The sequence below is a fragment of the Sciurus carolinensis genome, chromosome 6 (assembly GCF_902686445.1).
Source record: "Sciurus carolinensis chromosome 6, mSciCar1.2, whole genome shotgun sequence".
NCBI lineage: Eukaryota > Metazoa > Chordata > Mammalia > Rodentia > Sciuridae > Sciurus > Sciurus carolinensis.
This window is the reverse complement of record NC_062218.1, coordinates 108,771,783-108,789,150: the sequence shown is the minus strand read 5'-3', so window position 1 is coordinate 108,789,150 and position 17,368 is coordinate 108,771,783. Positions and strand designations below refer to the sequence as shown.

General features: G+C 38.2%; 1 protein-coding gene across 1 annotated transcript in view; it reads right to left on the bottom strand.

Moving 5' to 3' along the window:
* Window positions 1-780: 780 nt before the first annotated feature.
* Irgm (immunity related GTPase M) overlaps window positions 781-17,368 on the bottom strand; it is a 54,053-nt gene continuing 37,465 nt past the window's right edge. Inside the window, 3 exon segments of the mRNA XM_053743409.1 lie at window positions 781-864; window positions 6,553-6,642; window positions 12,921-13,023. Coding sequence (XP_053599384.1) covers window positions 781-864; window positions 6,553-6,642; window positions 12,921-13,023 — 277 coding nt within the window.

Sequence of the window (17,368 nt, the reverse complement as noted above, 5' to 3'; positions counted from 1 at the left end):
ATAGAGGGAAATATATGTTTTGTATTCTAAAATAAGCATCTTTCTCAATAATTTGTAATACAAAACATTGTGAATTAAACTCCAAGAAAGTAAAGATAGCATGATAATAAAAGGTAATCACAAAATAAGAATGTTGATTCAAAAAACAATGTAATTGGTAATCCCATGTAATACACATCAAAATAAAGTTTAGCTACCTAATACAAGTAATGAAGGAGAACATGTTCAATCTAAAGATACTTAAAGACATTAGAAAGACTTGAATTCAACCAAATATTTAAGTAAAAGGACTGCTAATTCTACAGAAATACTAATTCTTCTCCCAGGAAAGAGAAGAGGAAGGAAACCTTTCTGAAACATTTTATAGATTATACTGAGGCTAAAACCGACCAGAGACATTATAGGGAAAAAATCCTAATGACCAAAATTTTTCCTAGACATGGACACAACTAATCTTAACAGAATATTGCAGATAAATCCAACTCTATTTTGAAAGTAAATACATCATGGTCTAATAAATGATCATGAATGCAAAGTTGGTTCAACATACAAAACCAACCAGTGTAATTCATGATTCCATAGCCTAAAACAAAGTAATTATTTAAGTATTTCAATAGAAGAAGGAATTATTTGATGAAAATCCAACATGTATTTTGAGTAAAAACCCATAAATAAACTAGGGGCAACAGACAACCAATAATCAACATCATATTTAATAGTGAAAGACTAAATGCTTGCTGCAAAATTGGGGAAAAGGTCAGAGTATCTGCTCTGCTCTCACTATTTCTGCTTAACATCATATTGGTAGTCTTTGCCAGGACAATAAGGAAAACAAAAGGATGGATAGTTGGCTGCTCCTGCAATCTAAAAAGAGATAAAAGAACTCTTAATTGCAGACACCATATTCTTCTACAGAGATCTCAAGAACTCTACAAAAATTTTAATAGACCTAATAATAACGTTTTGCAAAATATCCAAAGAAATGGAGAGAGAAACCTTTAAGACTGAAAGGTTCAGTACTGTTAAGCTGTCAAATTATTCTGTATGCCAAATTCACAGACCAAAAAAAAAAAAAAAAAAAAAAAAAAGTAGCAGACATTTTTGTGAGGTTGACAAACTGATTTAAAAATGTATATGTAAATACAAAATACCTAGACTAGAGAACACAACTTCAAAAAAAAAAAAAAAAGATCAAATTTGGAGGAATCCTGGCATAAGAAGAGAGAAGCCATACATATATGGCAACTGATTTTTAACAATCTAATTGTCAAGGTAGGCTGTTCAACAAATAATTCCAGAAAAATGGAAAACTAAACATTTCCATATACCAAAAAAAAAAATTAAAGAAACTTGACCCTTAGCTCTTGTCATTTGCAACTTAAAATAAATCATACACATAAATATCAAGGTAGAAACTACGAAGTTCTAGAAGAAAAATGTAATTTTGACTTTGACTTACAATGTTTTTCAAACAGGACACAAAAAAACAAAGCATTCAAAATTGGTGAGTTACAGTTCATTATGAAAACTTCTTGCTCGTTAAAATAAACAGTTAAGAAGTTAAAATACCCTGAATTTGTCCTTCATAGCCACTCTGCCAGACATAGAGTCAGTCATTTCAAGAGGAGCAGGGAATACTGCTCCTCTTGGTGGACAGAGGTATTTGAAACCCCCAATTTGACTGCTTTGGGTGCTCATATCCAAAGGGATATCATTGCATGTAGACCACCTTCAAAGGACAGGTTGAGGACTCTGACAATATAGTTTAAATTATGAGGTTATACTGATCTCTCCTATTCATATTTTTCATAAAATATTTGATTCTTTGCAAGTGTCACACAAAGTGATTCTTTGTGTCTCACACAAAGTGATTCCCACCCACATTAGCAAATATATATTTTATCTTAAATACTTAAACAAATCTCAGATTATCTATTAGGATAACAGTAAATAAAAACAAATAAAAAATCAAATAATATGTGAATGACTATAAAAATTTAACCAAGTTGAAAATAATTACATTAACAAGCTAAAACACAAATGTGTAAGTGTTCAAAGAAGCATAGTCATATAGGTCAGTTGTTCTATGAACATTCAACTTCCTCTTTTTTCCAACCCCAATATCCTTGTCTTTAAGTCATCTTTGCAAGTGAATCTTTGGTTTATTTTCCTGTGTTGATTCTTAATTTGCTACCTTTCATATTCTAGGCATCATATTTGTTTTCTTATTGCCAGCTCTATGTTTACCCTCCAGGCACAGTCAAGTTAACTTGGCTATTACCTCCCAGTAGGATCATAGGCTGGGAAACAAGTCTTTAACCCAGGGTTTTGGGTATTTTTGTTGTTGTTCTTGGGGGGTGGTTGGCATATTACATCCAAACTATGGTAAAAAAATTTTTTTTAATGAAAAGATATGAAGAATAATGGAGAATAAGGAAAGGAAAAGGGAAATGGGAAAGGAACAGAAGGGAAGAGGAAGGAAGGGAGAGTCTTCCCTACTGAAGATGATAATTGTGGTGAAAGTTCATAGCAATAACAAACACACAGAACCCTTTTCACATATCTCTCACCACAACCTCACAAGGTAAATAGTACTATTACTGTCATTTAATAGATCAGGAAGCTGAATCATAGAGGCTGTGATAATTCTTTTTACTCCATTGCCTCACAAAATAAGGAAAGGTTGTTAAAAGTTTACTATTTTAAGCCAGGTTTGGTAGCGCACACCTGTAATCCCAGCTGCTCTGGAGGCTGAAGCAGGAGGATTGCAAATTCAAAGTCAACCTTAGGAAAAGTGAGGTGCTAAGCAACTCAGTGAGACCCTGTCTCTAAATAAAATACAAAATAGAGCTGGGAATGTGGCTCAGTGGTCAAGTGCCTCTGAGTTCAATCCCCAGTAAACCCCCTCCAAAACAGTTTACTATTTCAAAATATTAAACTTCCTAAAATCGGTGGTGTTTTTTCTCACCTAAACTGAGCCTTGATTTTGCTAGGACTTGCAGACCTGGTCTGTATTTCTTTTGCTTTTCTCTCAGGATCCTTTCAACAAACAAGAAACAAGTAGCTATAGATATTTGCTATTGACATGAATATACTTGTTGGTTTCCAGGGATCTGAGAAAAACTAGGTTTGCTTTTTATAAGAAGCCAAGTTGGTTTACACAAACCAACAAAAAAGTAGGAGAAAATGAAATTCAAAGACTTGGAAGCTAGAATTATGTGAAAGTGCAAAGTGTAGGAGGGAATCCCCCACTCAGGGATTATTCACATCACTCTTGAAATTCTAAAAAACTGAGATAATCATTCAGAGTGCTTCATAAGGTAGCCACGGCCATTCAGAGCAAAGCCACGGCCCTACAGCCTTTGCAACCTCTCATCAGATGTCACTGACTTCAAGCCTATGTAACCTTGGACAGACTCCTCACCCTCCCTATGAAGTGGTTTCATCTCTTAAAGGGGGATAGTAATAACACCTACCCTTGGAATTGTTGTGAGATCAAATTAATCTTTGCATAGCTCTCATCATATTGGCTGGCTTCCAGTAAATGGTCAGCGTGAACCATAACATTGATGTGATACCTGTAATTGTGAGCAATCTTTTTTCTCTTTCATTATGATAAGTCATGATTTTATCAGTGTTGTGGCTATTCTGATTACTTATTTGGTCCATTACATTATGAGTCCCAATAAACATGAACTATTTAATGGTATGATTTACTCATATAAGAGTCGTTGGCTCAGGAGTGTGGGGCTGATACTACAGTTACAGTACAATAGTATAGATCTTGTTTCTGGGGAGGAGGTCTGAGAATGTTTTTGGTTTTCTTTTAAGTTGTGGGTATTGAGGGGAGAGAAGAACATTCATCAGCTCTATGCCCCTCCTTGTCCTCACACTGATTGGCTGCTGCTCAGGTTGGCCCAGACACACTGCCCGAATCTCCCTTCTTGCCATACAGAGCTTCCTCTGTGAGTGGCTACTCATATAATTCTTTGGATACAGTTTTATTGTATGCAGATTTTCAGGACCATTAGGCTCATGGAAACCTTACGTAAGTGTAGAAGAACTGTTGACTTATCCAAAGACAGTTCTTGAATTCCAAAAAATTATTAGACACTCAGCTTCTTAGACTGCCAAGCAAGGACTATAGTATGTGTGCCCACTCCATCCTTGAGACAAGGATAAGGTTCTGGGAAGGAGGAGAAATATCTTGTAAAATGCCTAGGAGGTTGGTTTATTTTGTCTTGTTGATTTGATTGGGTTTTTAGGGTAACAAAATTGTGTGAAAATGGAAATTTCCACAATGTGAAAGTGGGTCTTTTTAAAAATCCTTGTCCTTCAGTCAGGCTCAGTGGTGCTCACCTGTAATCCCAGGGACTTGGTAAACTGAGGCAGGAGGATTGCAAGTTCAAAGCCAGCCTCAGTAAACTAGCAAGGCACCAATCCACTCAGCAAGACCCTATCTATAAATAAAATACAAAAGGACTAGAGATGTGGCTTGGTGGTTAAGTGACCCTGAGTTCAATGCCAAGTATCAAAAAATAAAAAAAAAATCCTTGTCATCTTCTGTCCCCAAGGACAGAAAAGACAGTTGAGAATTTCAAGATGTTTATTTAAAATGAACTATTGAAGACTTCATTTTCAAAACTTGTCTTCTCTGGCTGTTAAGCTCTGCTTCTGTTGCTTAGGTGACTCCAGATTGAGAAATAAACTCAAAGTTTAAGTAATGGTGAATTTTACTAATAGCAAATTTACCAGAATTCTCATGTGGGCATTTAAAAATATACTTGTTTATATTTAACTTAATAAGTGAACTTAATTTAGAAAAAAGGGGTTTATGTGTGCAGTATACATTAACTTCATTCTCTTGTTTTCATATTTAAACTGTTTTCATTTATTTTTGTAAACACCACACTTACAACCCATGTAAAATTAGAACTAAAAATTTCAGAAAAACTCGAGTAGCAATAATACACTTTTAAAAGTTGGGCTCTATGAACCAAAGGAACCAAAGTGTAGTCAAGTGATAACTCCTGTGTTTCTAAAAACCTTTTTCATATGGTATAAAACTTTTGCATAGAAGTGGTAGTTGTTTTCCCTTTTCCTTGCCTAACATCTATGACAAATTTTTCCATTTGGCCAGTAAGTCATAAAATGAACCATGTTTCAAACTACATATGTCCTTCTGGAGTCCTTGCTGATACCTAACGGTGTAGGATAGGTTTGCAAGGCCCCTATTTTCTCTCCTATCCCTTCTCTTCCCTATTCCTCTTTCTGTCCTTCTGTGAATTTTGTCCCAGTTTCATATATATTAATGTTCCTTACCAATGTCTGGATATGATTACATGGGTTTTCTTTTTTCCATGTGTTAGTCATGACCATCCAAAATTGATGATTTCCAGGACCTCAAGAATCACCTGAAGACCACTCCTTTGGCCTATGAAACTGTCCCTCATCTTCTGCTCAGCCTGTGTACAATATCCTCAATGGCCACAGAACCAAAAGCCTGGAAGAACAAACCTGAGTTGACTAGACCAACTCATTCCACTTGTCCTACCCACAAGGAAGAAATTCCCAGAGTGATAGAAGTGTCTTTTCAGAATGGAAGACCTTCATGAGGAAGACCATGGAAACATGCCCCTTACCCTCTCAACGTTGGTTTTATTCCAGGAGTCATTTTTGGTCAGTTCATGGAATCTAAGAATAGTACCTTCTGTCCTCAACTAGGTTTTTAAGGAAGGAGAATCTGGGAAGGAGTTGACACAAATGAGAATTCACCTCCCAAGTTAAGCAGAGATGAACATGGCTTCTCCAGGCACAGTTCACAAAGGCCACCATGGGAAGGAGAGAGCCTGGTCCAGATGTACTTATTGGGAGGTCAGTGATGACCATTCTGAAAGCCAAGGGCTGCTTGACAAAGATCAGGTCACCTACTGTGGCATCCCTGGGATGGTAAGCAAGGGACTCTCTGGGTGAGGAGTCTTGAGCCAAGTGAGCCACTACAGCAAGGGAGACCCAGCAAGCTCCAGTAAGAACATGCTCCAGGACCAGTACCACACAGATTCCTTGAGAATTTCAGCTCAGGAACTTTCGAGTACCCAACTTTGTACAAATATCAGGTCTATTATTGACCTGTAGAATGACTTGTTTTACGGTATGCTTCAAAAGAAATCCATGTGGACCATATGCATCAGCCCTACTGAAATTCATAGAAGCTGCCTCTAATGGGCAGCATAAAGTTTTTACTGCCTATACACCTCTGCTTAATTGGAATCAATACAGCAAAAACTGAAAACACCATGCCATAGCCCCATGTGCTCAAAGCATCTCTGTGAAAGTAGAACCCTCAGGAAGGGCTGCTGTGTGTCTGACATATAATATAGAGACTGTATATTTGAGGTACACCCTATAGTGCCTGAAACACAAACAGGTCAATTTGGGTGGGGCAAGTAGAGAGTACCACATTTAGTGATAATGGAAACATTCTCCTTCCCACTACTGGGTTATTTTTTCCCTTCTTCACTGACTTTCCTTTTTCTCTCTCATTCCCCAAACCTTCCCTACTCGGGTCCTCATTTTCCTGTAGATGTTGAGTGGCTGTACTGGAACCATCACATCATAGAAAGTGGTGCAATCCCTTTGCCCCTGAAAAATCAAGGGCACAAAATCAGGCACAATGGGAGAGCGATTCCCTTTCCCATAGCACCCACTCGCCAGGGAGAAATGAGTTTAAATTTTGTTTCAAGACTACTGAACTCCATAGATGCAGTAGCTCCTTAGTGCTTATGTACTTTGTTATTTGTTCTTGCCACATACATTTGATGATCTACCTCAATATAATTCCCAAACAGCTGCTACCTTGAAGGTCATCCAACTCTGTGTCCAATGGACAGGAGCTAGTTTTTCAAATACTCATATCCATAGCTGTTTGGAAGATGATCTTATTCTCAGATACTTTCAGAGGGGTGGGAAAAGGTGACCTGACATGGATGAACTTTTATGCCCCTTACTTTGAATTCACCTCTTTTCCACTGGCTGGAGTGAGAACTACTTAAAAGATATATGGAAACTTGTTTTCTGGCCTAATAAAAATATGTTCAACTCTAAGACAATCCTTTTGTCAGCCTGATGTCCCCTACCCACTGAAACACAGCCAAGTGTTCATCTCCTCCTAATCCAGAGTTTGTCATATGAACAGAGGAAAAGAGTATTTGTGGTTGACTATACATTTTCTTTGAGGAAAAACTACAAATTCAATAGCAATCCTCATTCTTCCAGCTTCCATCAAGAATGTAAGGAGATCTTGGGAATAGATGGAAGTTATTCTCCACTAAAATTCATGGTCACGGAGAATTGTCCTTGCTTTTCTGTAGTAAGGACCCCAAGATGTCCAAACATCAATATCAGTTTTTTAGATATGTGAAGTTTGTCTCAGTGGGAAATTTTGGCCCTCTCGTCTGTGTAACTCCAGTTATTCAAACCTATGGTGGTATACACTTCAAAATTATGATGAAAACAGGGGAAAGAGTAAGAATCCAGTTCCTGGGGTATATTCTTTGATGGGTTTCCTCATTTTTAAAACTTATGGGTTTTTTTCTATAATAACAGCATTATAATGACAAATTTAAATAGAATATCCTCAGACAAATGGAGCAAACTTAAGATGGTAGTAAGTATGCAAAGCCACCAATGCTATCCTTAATCCTCATCCACAAGAAGTCAAAGTCATCTCTCAATAAACAATAAAACTTACCTTTTTTCCCTCTAAGTCCCAGTCTTGGGATACTTTAAACTTCCCCCAAATACAACAAAGACATCATTCTCCTTTTAGTGGTAAAAAATATATATTTCAGAACAAAACTGCTTATTATTTGAAATTGAGCACATTTTCTTCAAGAGTGTTACTGTGAGAATTTTAAGAATAATTTTGCTTGAATTGGGGGATGAAGGAAATCCTTGCACAGAAGAAACCTTCCTGAGGAACATGAAATTGGGTTGCTTCAGTCATAGTTGCACATTCTGAAAACTATTTCTCATAGTTTTAAATTATTCTGTTACTTGTATTATTTATTCAGCAGCTTAAGAGTATACCTGAAAGATGTAATCCACAGCCCTTTTATTTCCTCGAGAATGTAGCAAACTTGGTAATCACAGGAAAAAAGTGTATTGTTGAACTTTGCCTGGGTCTTGAACTTCTTCTCAGGTGAACTTCCTTTCCTTGCATTGATTTCAGACCTAAACTGGTTTTCTCCTTTAAGATCTGGCCAATGACTAGGTTTTTTCTTCTGAGTTTCAATGTCCCTTTGTCCAATGAAGCAAGTCTGATTCCTAGTGGATCTGGGCTCTGCATAGCAGCAGTCTTGGTTTTGTGCCATGGTCTTTTTGTCCCTTCACTCTTTTTAATGCATGAAGCCACTGCAACAAACACTTATTTCTATGTCTTAAGTTTTCTTTGGCAGGTCTTACAGGAGGAATTAGGGTGACTTATTTCCAGGGGTCTCTTCTGACATGTTCCCCTAAGAAGAATCTTTTAGGTATATGATCTCCGATCTTGCATTCCCTACTTGACACGCTTTAACTTAGTTCACCTGGGGTTTTATGGTCCTTTCTCTCTTAAATTGGCGATAGATTCTTATCCTGTTTACTCTCCTCTTTATCCTGAGACCATGAGGTATGAGAAAAATTTTAGGATGATGACCTCATGGCCATCTATTCTTAACACAGAGAAAAGGATTCAGGAAGTGAGCTATGCAGTCCAAGTACTGAATTTTTCTTCCAATATCCTCCCTTGAGGGTTTCCTTCAAGGAGCTATGTGTCCCTAGCTATGGAGTCTGCCTTTGCAATATGCATACCCAAAGAGGAACAGTGTACTGAGGAAATGTAGGACCAGGTGAGGAGTTAAAGCCCAAAGAGAAAAGAGAACTAGTTGGGGAATAAGATCCAGTAATTGGGTAGTCTTTAGGGGTATAGGAGGAAAATGAGGAGGTAGTGTGACAAAGGGCAGACAATGTTGAAGGAAGCTCTGATAGAAGAAAGGCACCCCGTGTGGACAGTGAAAACAAGAAAAGATGGTTCATTCTAGTAGGTGATTGGAGGTCAGAGTGAGTCACATCTCAGTGAATCCCAAAGATGAGAGTGAGAACAGCATTTTTCCACATATCCTCCTACAACAGAATGTCTGCTTCCATGGTTTTGCTCAAGATCCTTGGAGAATGGATCTTGTTGTAACTGCTCTGGAAAGCTGCCCTTAAGAGAGCTTGTGTAGGTACCTATATAAAGACAAGGTAAAAAGGGCATCCAGGAGAGAGAGGGGATGGTTTTGCCTTCAGGCATGACAATGTACATTTCTACACCTTCCTGACTTCATGATACTCCAATTATCCCTCAGCTCAAGGCTTCCTTTCATAATTCACTCCCTCATGTGTCTCCCTTTCATGTCATCCCCTAGGCTACTATGAGATCCTGGAATTCTAAGGGGCAAGCCTGGAAGTGTGATATGAGGGGAAATTGAAGAGATTAAAACATCATTTCTGAAGAGAAAGTTGGTCTAGAGTTGGTCTAGAGTCATTTTGATGCCTTTCAGGAAAGCTGTTATTAGGGAAATAATTTATGGGTTGCAGGAAGTAACAAGGGATCTTTCAGGAGTCTCCGTGGAATGTTCAACTAGGAAAAGACCATTTCAAAATTTGTCCCTGAGAACCTCCCATGAATTAAGACTTACTGTCGGAAAGTTAATGACAAATAGTAAAGCTGTGTATAAGGCTATGTCATTAGAAAAGGACTCCATGCACAGGAGATTATCACAATTAGAAGGTAGGGAGCCAGATGCTCTTTCAAAGGATGAGTCTGAAAATTAAGAAAGTTAACTTACACAAAGTCAAGACCCACAATGTTGACTCCATGATAACCTATGCTTCTACTAAATCTCACACCACCACCTCACTGGCAAGAAACATTGTCCATCTCCATCAGGGTTGAATTCACTTGGGGATTAGAAGTGTTCCTGTCTCTGGTTTACTTCCTAGAGGCCTCTCCTCAAAGGAGTGGCTTTTTTGAGGACTAACTTTAGGAACTGATGCTCTTGGCTATTTTAGACCTGAGACCTTATAAGAGAAGCATATGATTATCTCTGGGAGAGCCTTGGATTGAATAGTGGTAAACCTTAGCTTTTATTAAAGCTCTCGCTTTGTTTCTCTTCCTGCCACTGAAAGGAAAAAAAAATGAGAGATAGGACCCATTTCTCACTCTCGCCAATCTAAGCAAGCAGCAGACATTCAGTATTGATGTGACATTCTATTTTGATTTGGTTTTTTTTCCTTCCATTATTCATTTTTAAAGTTGATATAGTTCCTACTGATTCTCTGTAAACTCAAAGAATGACTTACTGCTTGCAGTCTTCAATTACTATTCAGATAGTAGTCCTCTACTATAAAGGGACATAGAATCCCACATTGTCAGGAATATATAGACTCATCAGAGGCTTTCAGAGGCTCAGCATGCTCTCCAGGTTAACCCAAACACAAAGGAGAGGCTTGTCCCAGAGACATCTATGATGGTAAGGCAACTGCTGAGCACTAAAAGCCTACCTACTCTCCTCAGGTTTCCTGAGTTCTCTTTATGAACCAGTTCATGGTCCATGAATCACAGTATTTGAGACTTTACCCAGGATCTTCTTAACACAGCTAAACAGGTGATCTGTGAATTTTGAATCAAAACCCTTGTCCCCACCCTATCCTTTGCCTACACAACTCATTCTCCTAGACAAAGGATATCCTAGTCTCTCCTGAGGAATTCTCATTCCTGCTATCTCTCTATTCTATTAATTTAGAATAGAGGGAGTAAGAAAAAAACTTAACTGAGGGTTCCCTTACCTGATCAATGTCTCTTTTTTTTCAGTTACTGAGAAATATGTACACCAGTGAATGCAGTAACAAGACAGAAAGATGACTCCAATTCCACACAAAAGGTAAAAGATGGAACCAATGTCCCAGGGCTCACTGAAATGCAAAAGCAATCAGCCAAAGGTCTCCATTATCTGAAGCTTACTGCTGCCTCAGGCACATGAGCACAGAGAATACCCACTCCAATCTAGAGTCCCAGACCCATACCACATAGCTATGAAACAGATACACAGACTTCTTGAATATGGGAGGAGGGGATGAAAAGAGGAAGATAAAACTAAAGCCTTGACCCTCATCATCCAGTCTAGCATATCCTACCACCTTTTATGCCCACTAGATCCCTCTTTCTCTAATTCTTCCGTTTTCTACTTACAACTTTTTAGCACATCATATGTATATGTACATATACATATACATGCAAACTTATTTTTTCTTCCTTATATAAGCTTTGACCCTGCCATGCCCAGTGCCTTTGGAGGTCTAAAGGCTTCCCAAGGAATTTTTAGTAATTGCTAGGCACTATTTTTTTAAAATGTGTTCTTAAGGATTATAATAGAGAAGAGAAATAGAAAAAATGTTTAGGCTACATCATGATGAATTTTCACACAATGAACACACTCTAAAACTTGCACCATGCAAAACAAGCACGTATTTCCCCCAGGATATAGAATCTTCCCTAGAGAAATGAGCTTCCAGTCATTGCCTTTGATCACCTCTCCTGTTGTGCTCCAAGATAACCATTTTGGAGGAGTCTAACAATATTTGGAGAGATTCTAATTTTGCAAGGCACCCTTCTATGCCTTTTGTATTTATTCATTCAATCTAATCTTCACAATAATCTTGTAAATACTGTCCCTATATTATATATGAGGAAACCAGGGGACATAGGATTCATGTTATTTAGCAAGGTTATGCTGCCAGTAAACAGTTGGGATTCAACCCAGAAGCTCTAACTCCAGAGTCATATTCTTTAAATACCAAACTGCGCTGTGTAAAAATATCATGGCAGGCTGGATTAACAGTCCAAATCAACTTATTTGGATGTGTTGAAGAGCAAGCACTTACTTAGCAATTCACATGTTATGAACATGCCCTTTCAATTGTTATCCTGTCGCTTGGGGCTCAGAGCACTGCAGGAAGGAAGGCTTGAACTTCTGAGAGACCTGCTAGCTAGTCACAACTGTCAAAAGTAGAGTTGGATTTGACCACATAACAGATAAAAAATAACAGAGCAAAAAAAAAAAAAAAAAACAGCATTATTTTCTTCTCCATTTCACAAAGGTCAGGAGGAAACTGAGGCCAGAAGAGGTTATTTAAGTAACATTTCCTTGTTCTTATTTTCAACATTCTGCATGCAATTCAGGCTTAACTTGTATAACATTCTAATTGGTCGGTCTCTCTGTCCTGATGTTCAGATGCAACTTTACCCTTCAAACTCCTTGAGGGAGTCTGGGTTTTTGACTGCACTGATGCAGGTTACAGGAGAATTTTCTTGACCCATGCAGATGCTATGAAAGGTTAAGAAGAGAATTAAAGAGATAAGCTAGGCAGAGGGCAAACAGATATGCCAGGGATCAAACCCAGAGCCTTAAGCATACTCTCTTACACTGAGCTACGCTCCCAATCCCCTTACTTTTCTTATAAGCGACAGGGTCTTACTTCATTGCCCAGGCTGGTGTTGACTTGTGTCCTATTGCCTAAGCCTCCCAAGCAGTTGACTACAAGTACCCACCACCCTGCCTGGTTTTTAGAGGTGGCAATTCTTAAAGCTCCTTAAAAGCAGTTCATTTAATTTTCTATCACATTCCCTTGGTTCAAATAAATCTTATGGTCAGATTTGAAATGTATGAGGTACAAAGTGCCTTAGTAAGGAGTCTAGTGTAGCAGACTTTATGAGAGTTCTCTCCTCTGTCCCCCCATATGCAGTTCCCTTGAGTATGGACAAAACTGTGACCTGTTTCTGACCGATGTAATATGGCAACTTCTGTAACTATATTATATAAGACTATATCCTATCTTACTTTTAGGTCCTCTTCCTTGCTGATTCTGATGAAGCATCCTACAACATTGAAGAGCTGCACGATGGAGAAGTGCCACATCTCTAGGTACTGAGCACAACTCCAGCTGACAGACAAAAAGGAAAAACGGTCAAGAAAATTAACAATACCAATAATCTAAACAAGCTAGGAAGCAGATCCTTTTCCAGTTGAACATTCAAATTAGACCCTAACCCCAGTCAACATCATTATGGCCTGTGAGAATCATCCAAACAGGAATTAGATAACTTGTCCCTGAGTTTCTTATCCATAATTTGTGGTAATTTGTTATACAGTAATAGTTAACTAATTCACACATATTTGAGGGTTGTTGTATAAAAGTATAGAAAATATTTTTGGAGAATAATATAATCTACACAATCCACTTTTCTGAAGGTTCACAAATAATCTCCCCACCCCATTACCTTAGCATACAAAATATTCTCACCCACTCTGTAAGAGAGGCAGCCAAAATTTCTAACATCTTGGCATAATGATCGGAGTCCAGGACATCAGGATACTTTCTACATAAGTTTTAAATATACTTTTTCTTAATCCAGAAACCTGTGAAATAAAAAACTACAAGTTGACTGCCCATATACCCAACATTCATTGAAGGAACAGAAATAGGATAACTACAGTAAACATACCTGTTTAGAAAGAGAAAGAATGGGAGTTTGTGGTAATCTCTTACAATGATGACAGTAATGAACCGTTTCTGGTGTGCCCCTCGTTTGTCTCCTCCTCCTGAATCTGAGCTGGCTCTGTGACTTAGTTAAACAATGGAAAGCTGTAGAAATTTTGTGCTAGCTCCTGCCCCAAGTATTGAAAGGGCCTGACAGCTTCCAGTTTTGCACTCCTGGGATACAGCCACCATAGAAGAAATACAATTGTCCTGAAGCTACAGTACTTTTAGGAAGACTGAATGATACGCTTAGAGAGGCCACACTGAGGAGAACCGAAGTGCTCCAAAGGACAGCCCACACAAAATCTCAGCCTACAGCAAGAACTAACTGCCACCGTCTTGGACATTCCAAATCAGTTGAACCTCCAATGAGTCTTCTTGGACATTCCAAATCGGTTGAACCCCCCATGAGTCTTCTTGGTCATTCCAAATCAGTTGAACCTCCCATGAGTCTTCCAAATCAATTAAGCCTTCAGATAACTGCTTCGTACTGTGTATGATCCCAGTGAGGTCGAGTAACCCACAGATTTACTATGATAAAGGGTTGTTACTGACTGAAGCCACTAAGTTATGGGTGGCTGATACCAACCACTGAGCAGAATTAAAATCCTTACAGATGTTTGTTTCCTCATAATAAAATGTAAAGAATATATGTAATATTTTCATTAGGAATCAATTCTCCGGATCTCACAGCTCCTGCAAGGAGGGAGAACTAGGCTAAATAACATTAAAGCATCAGTGAGCAGGACAGATAGCACGGACACTTAGCAAATGGCCTAGTGACATATGTCTGTATGTATGCAGGAGGCCTACAGCAGAAGCAGAAGCCACAGTGGTGGCAACTATGGCCTAAAACCTGAGGAGAAAAAACATCTGCATGGGGCAACACAGGAACCTGAATGGTAGGCTCACTTTCCTGTCCATATTGAACCTTGTTCCTGTGTTGTATGCATAATTATTAATTTTCCGGCATAGAGCCCCAGGACAGGTACTATGGGTACACACTCAGTAAATTTTATCAATAGATTATTTCAATAATAGCATACACATGAACATTTCAAAAAAGTCAAAAAAGCAAGCCAAGGTGCTATGATTTGAATATGATTTTAATGTGTCTCCCAAGAGTTCATGTATTGAGATTTAATGCCCATCATGTGATATTAATCTATGGTATTTAGAGATGAAGCTTTGGGGAGATGATTAGAATTACATAAGGTCAACAGGGCAGAGTCACCATGATTGAATCCCAGTAGCATTATAATAAGGGGAGATAAAAAGATGGCAGAGTAGAGGAAAGCCGTATTCCTAGCGGTTCAAGGTTCAGGAGCCAAGCACTGTTTTTCAGTGAGATGGGTGAAAAGGGGAATTTTACTAAAATTCAGTATAGGACAATCAGAGTGACTTAGGGACTCACAAATTTGGGTACAACAAATATAGAAGAAAGAATACATTGGAGCTCAGCCCGCAGTGGCACTGGTGCTGGCAGCTCAGAGATACTGGTGCTGACTCACCTCAGAGGGAGGGAGAACACAGAGAAACATGGATTTCGTACAGAAAACCTGGGATCAAAAAGCAGCCTGAACCATGATCAAGTGGGTTTCATCCCAGGGATGCAAGGTTGGTTCAACATCAGAAAATCAATAAATGTAATTCACCATATCAATAGACTTAAAATCAAGAATCACATGATTATTTCAATAGATGCAGAAAAAGCATTTGATAAAATACAGCACCCCTTCATGCTCAAAACACTAGAAAAAATAGGGATAGTGGGAATATTCCTTAACATTGTAAAGGCCATCTATGCTAAGCCCATGGCTAACATCATTCTAAATGGTGAAAAACTGAAAGCATTCCCCCTAAAAACTGGAACAAGGCAGGGAGGCCCTCTTTCACCACTTCTATTCAATATCGTCCTTGAAACTCTAGCCAGAGCAATTAGACAGACCAAAGAAATTAAAGGGATATGAATAGGAAAAGAAGAACTCAAACTATCCCTATTTGCTGATGATATGATGGTATACTTAGAGGAACCAGGAAATTCCACCAGAAAACTTTTAGAACTCATAAGTGAATTCAGTAAAGAAGCAGGATATAAGATAAATGCACGCAAATCTAATGCATTTTTATACATAAGTGATAAATATTTGTAAAGAATAATTAGGAAAACTACCCCATTCACAATAGCCTTGAAAAAAATAAAATACTTGGGAATCAATCTCACAAAAGAGGTGAAAGATCTCTACAATGAGAACTACAGAACACTAAAGAAAGAAATTAAAGAAAACCTTAGAAGATGGAAAGATCTCCCATGTTCTTGGATAGGAAGAATTAATATTGTCAAAATGGCCATACTACCAAAAGTGCCATAAAGATTCAATGCAATTCCAATTAAAATCCCAATGATGTACCTTACAGAAATAGAGCAAGCAATTATAAAATTCATCTGGAAGAATAAGAAACCCAGAATAGCTAAAGCAATCCTTAGCAGAAAGAGTGAAGCAGGGGGTATTGCAATACCAGATTTTCAACTCTACTACAAAGCAATAGTAACAAAAACAGCATGGTATTGGCACCAAAATAGACAGGTAGATCAGTGGTACAGAATAGAGGACACGGACAAAACCCCAAATAAATACAATTTTCTCATACTAGACAAAGGTGCCAAAAATATGCAATGGAGAAAAGATAGCCTCTTCAACAAATGGTGCTGGGAGAATTGGAAATCCATATGCAACAGAATGAAACTAAATCCATATCTCTCACCATGCACAAAAGTAAACTCAAAATGGATTAAGGACCTCGGAATCAGACCAGAGAACCTGCAGATTATAGAAGAAAAAGTAGGTCAAAATCTTCAATACGTTGGCTTAGGACCAGACTTCCTCAACAGGACTCCCATAGCACAAGAAATAAAAACAAGAATCAATAACTGGGATAGATTCAAACTAAACAGCTTTCTCTTAGCAAAGGAAACTATCAGCAATGCAAAGAAAGAGCCTACAGAGTGGGAGAAAATCTTTGCCAATCATACTTCAGATAGAGCACTAATCTCCAGAATCTATAAAGAACTCAAAAAACTCTACACCAAGAATGCAAATAATCCAATCGACAAATGGGGCTAAGGAAATGAATAGACACTTCACAGAAGAAGATCTACAAGCAATCAACAAACATATGGAAAAATGTTCAACATCTCTAGTAATAAGAGAAATGCAAATCAAAACCACCCTAAGATTCCATCTCACCCCAATTAGAATGGCGATTATCAAGAATACAAGCAACAACAGGTGTTGGAGAGGATGTGGGGAAAAAGGTACACTCATACATTGCTGGTGGGGCTGCAAATTAGTGCAGCCACTTTGGAAAGCAGTGTGGAGATTCCTTAGAAAACTTGGAATGGAACCACCATTTGACCCAGCTATCCTACTCCTTGGCCTATAACCAAAGGACTTAAAATCAGCATACTACAGAGATACAGCCACATCAATGTTCATTGCTGCTCAATTCACAATAGCCAGATTGTGGAACCAAACTAGATGCCCTTCAATTGATGAATGGGTAAAGAAACTGTGGAATATATATATATATACAATGGAATATTACTCAACCATAAAGAATGATAAAATTATGGCATTTGCAGGCAAATGGATGAAATTGGAGAATATCATGTTAAGTGAAATAAGCCAATCTCAAAAAAACCAAAGGACGAATGATATCGCTAATAAGTGAATGATGACACATAATG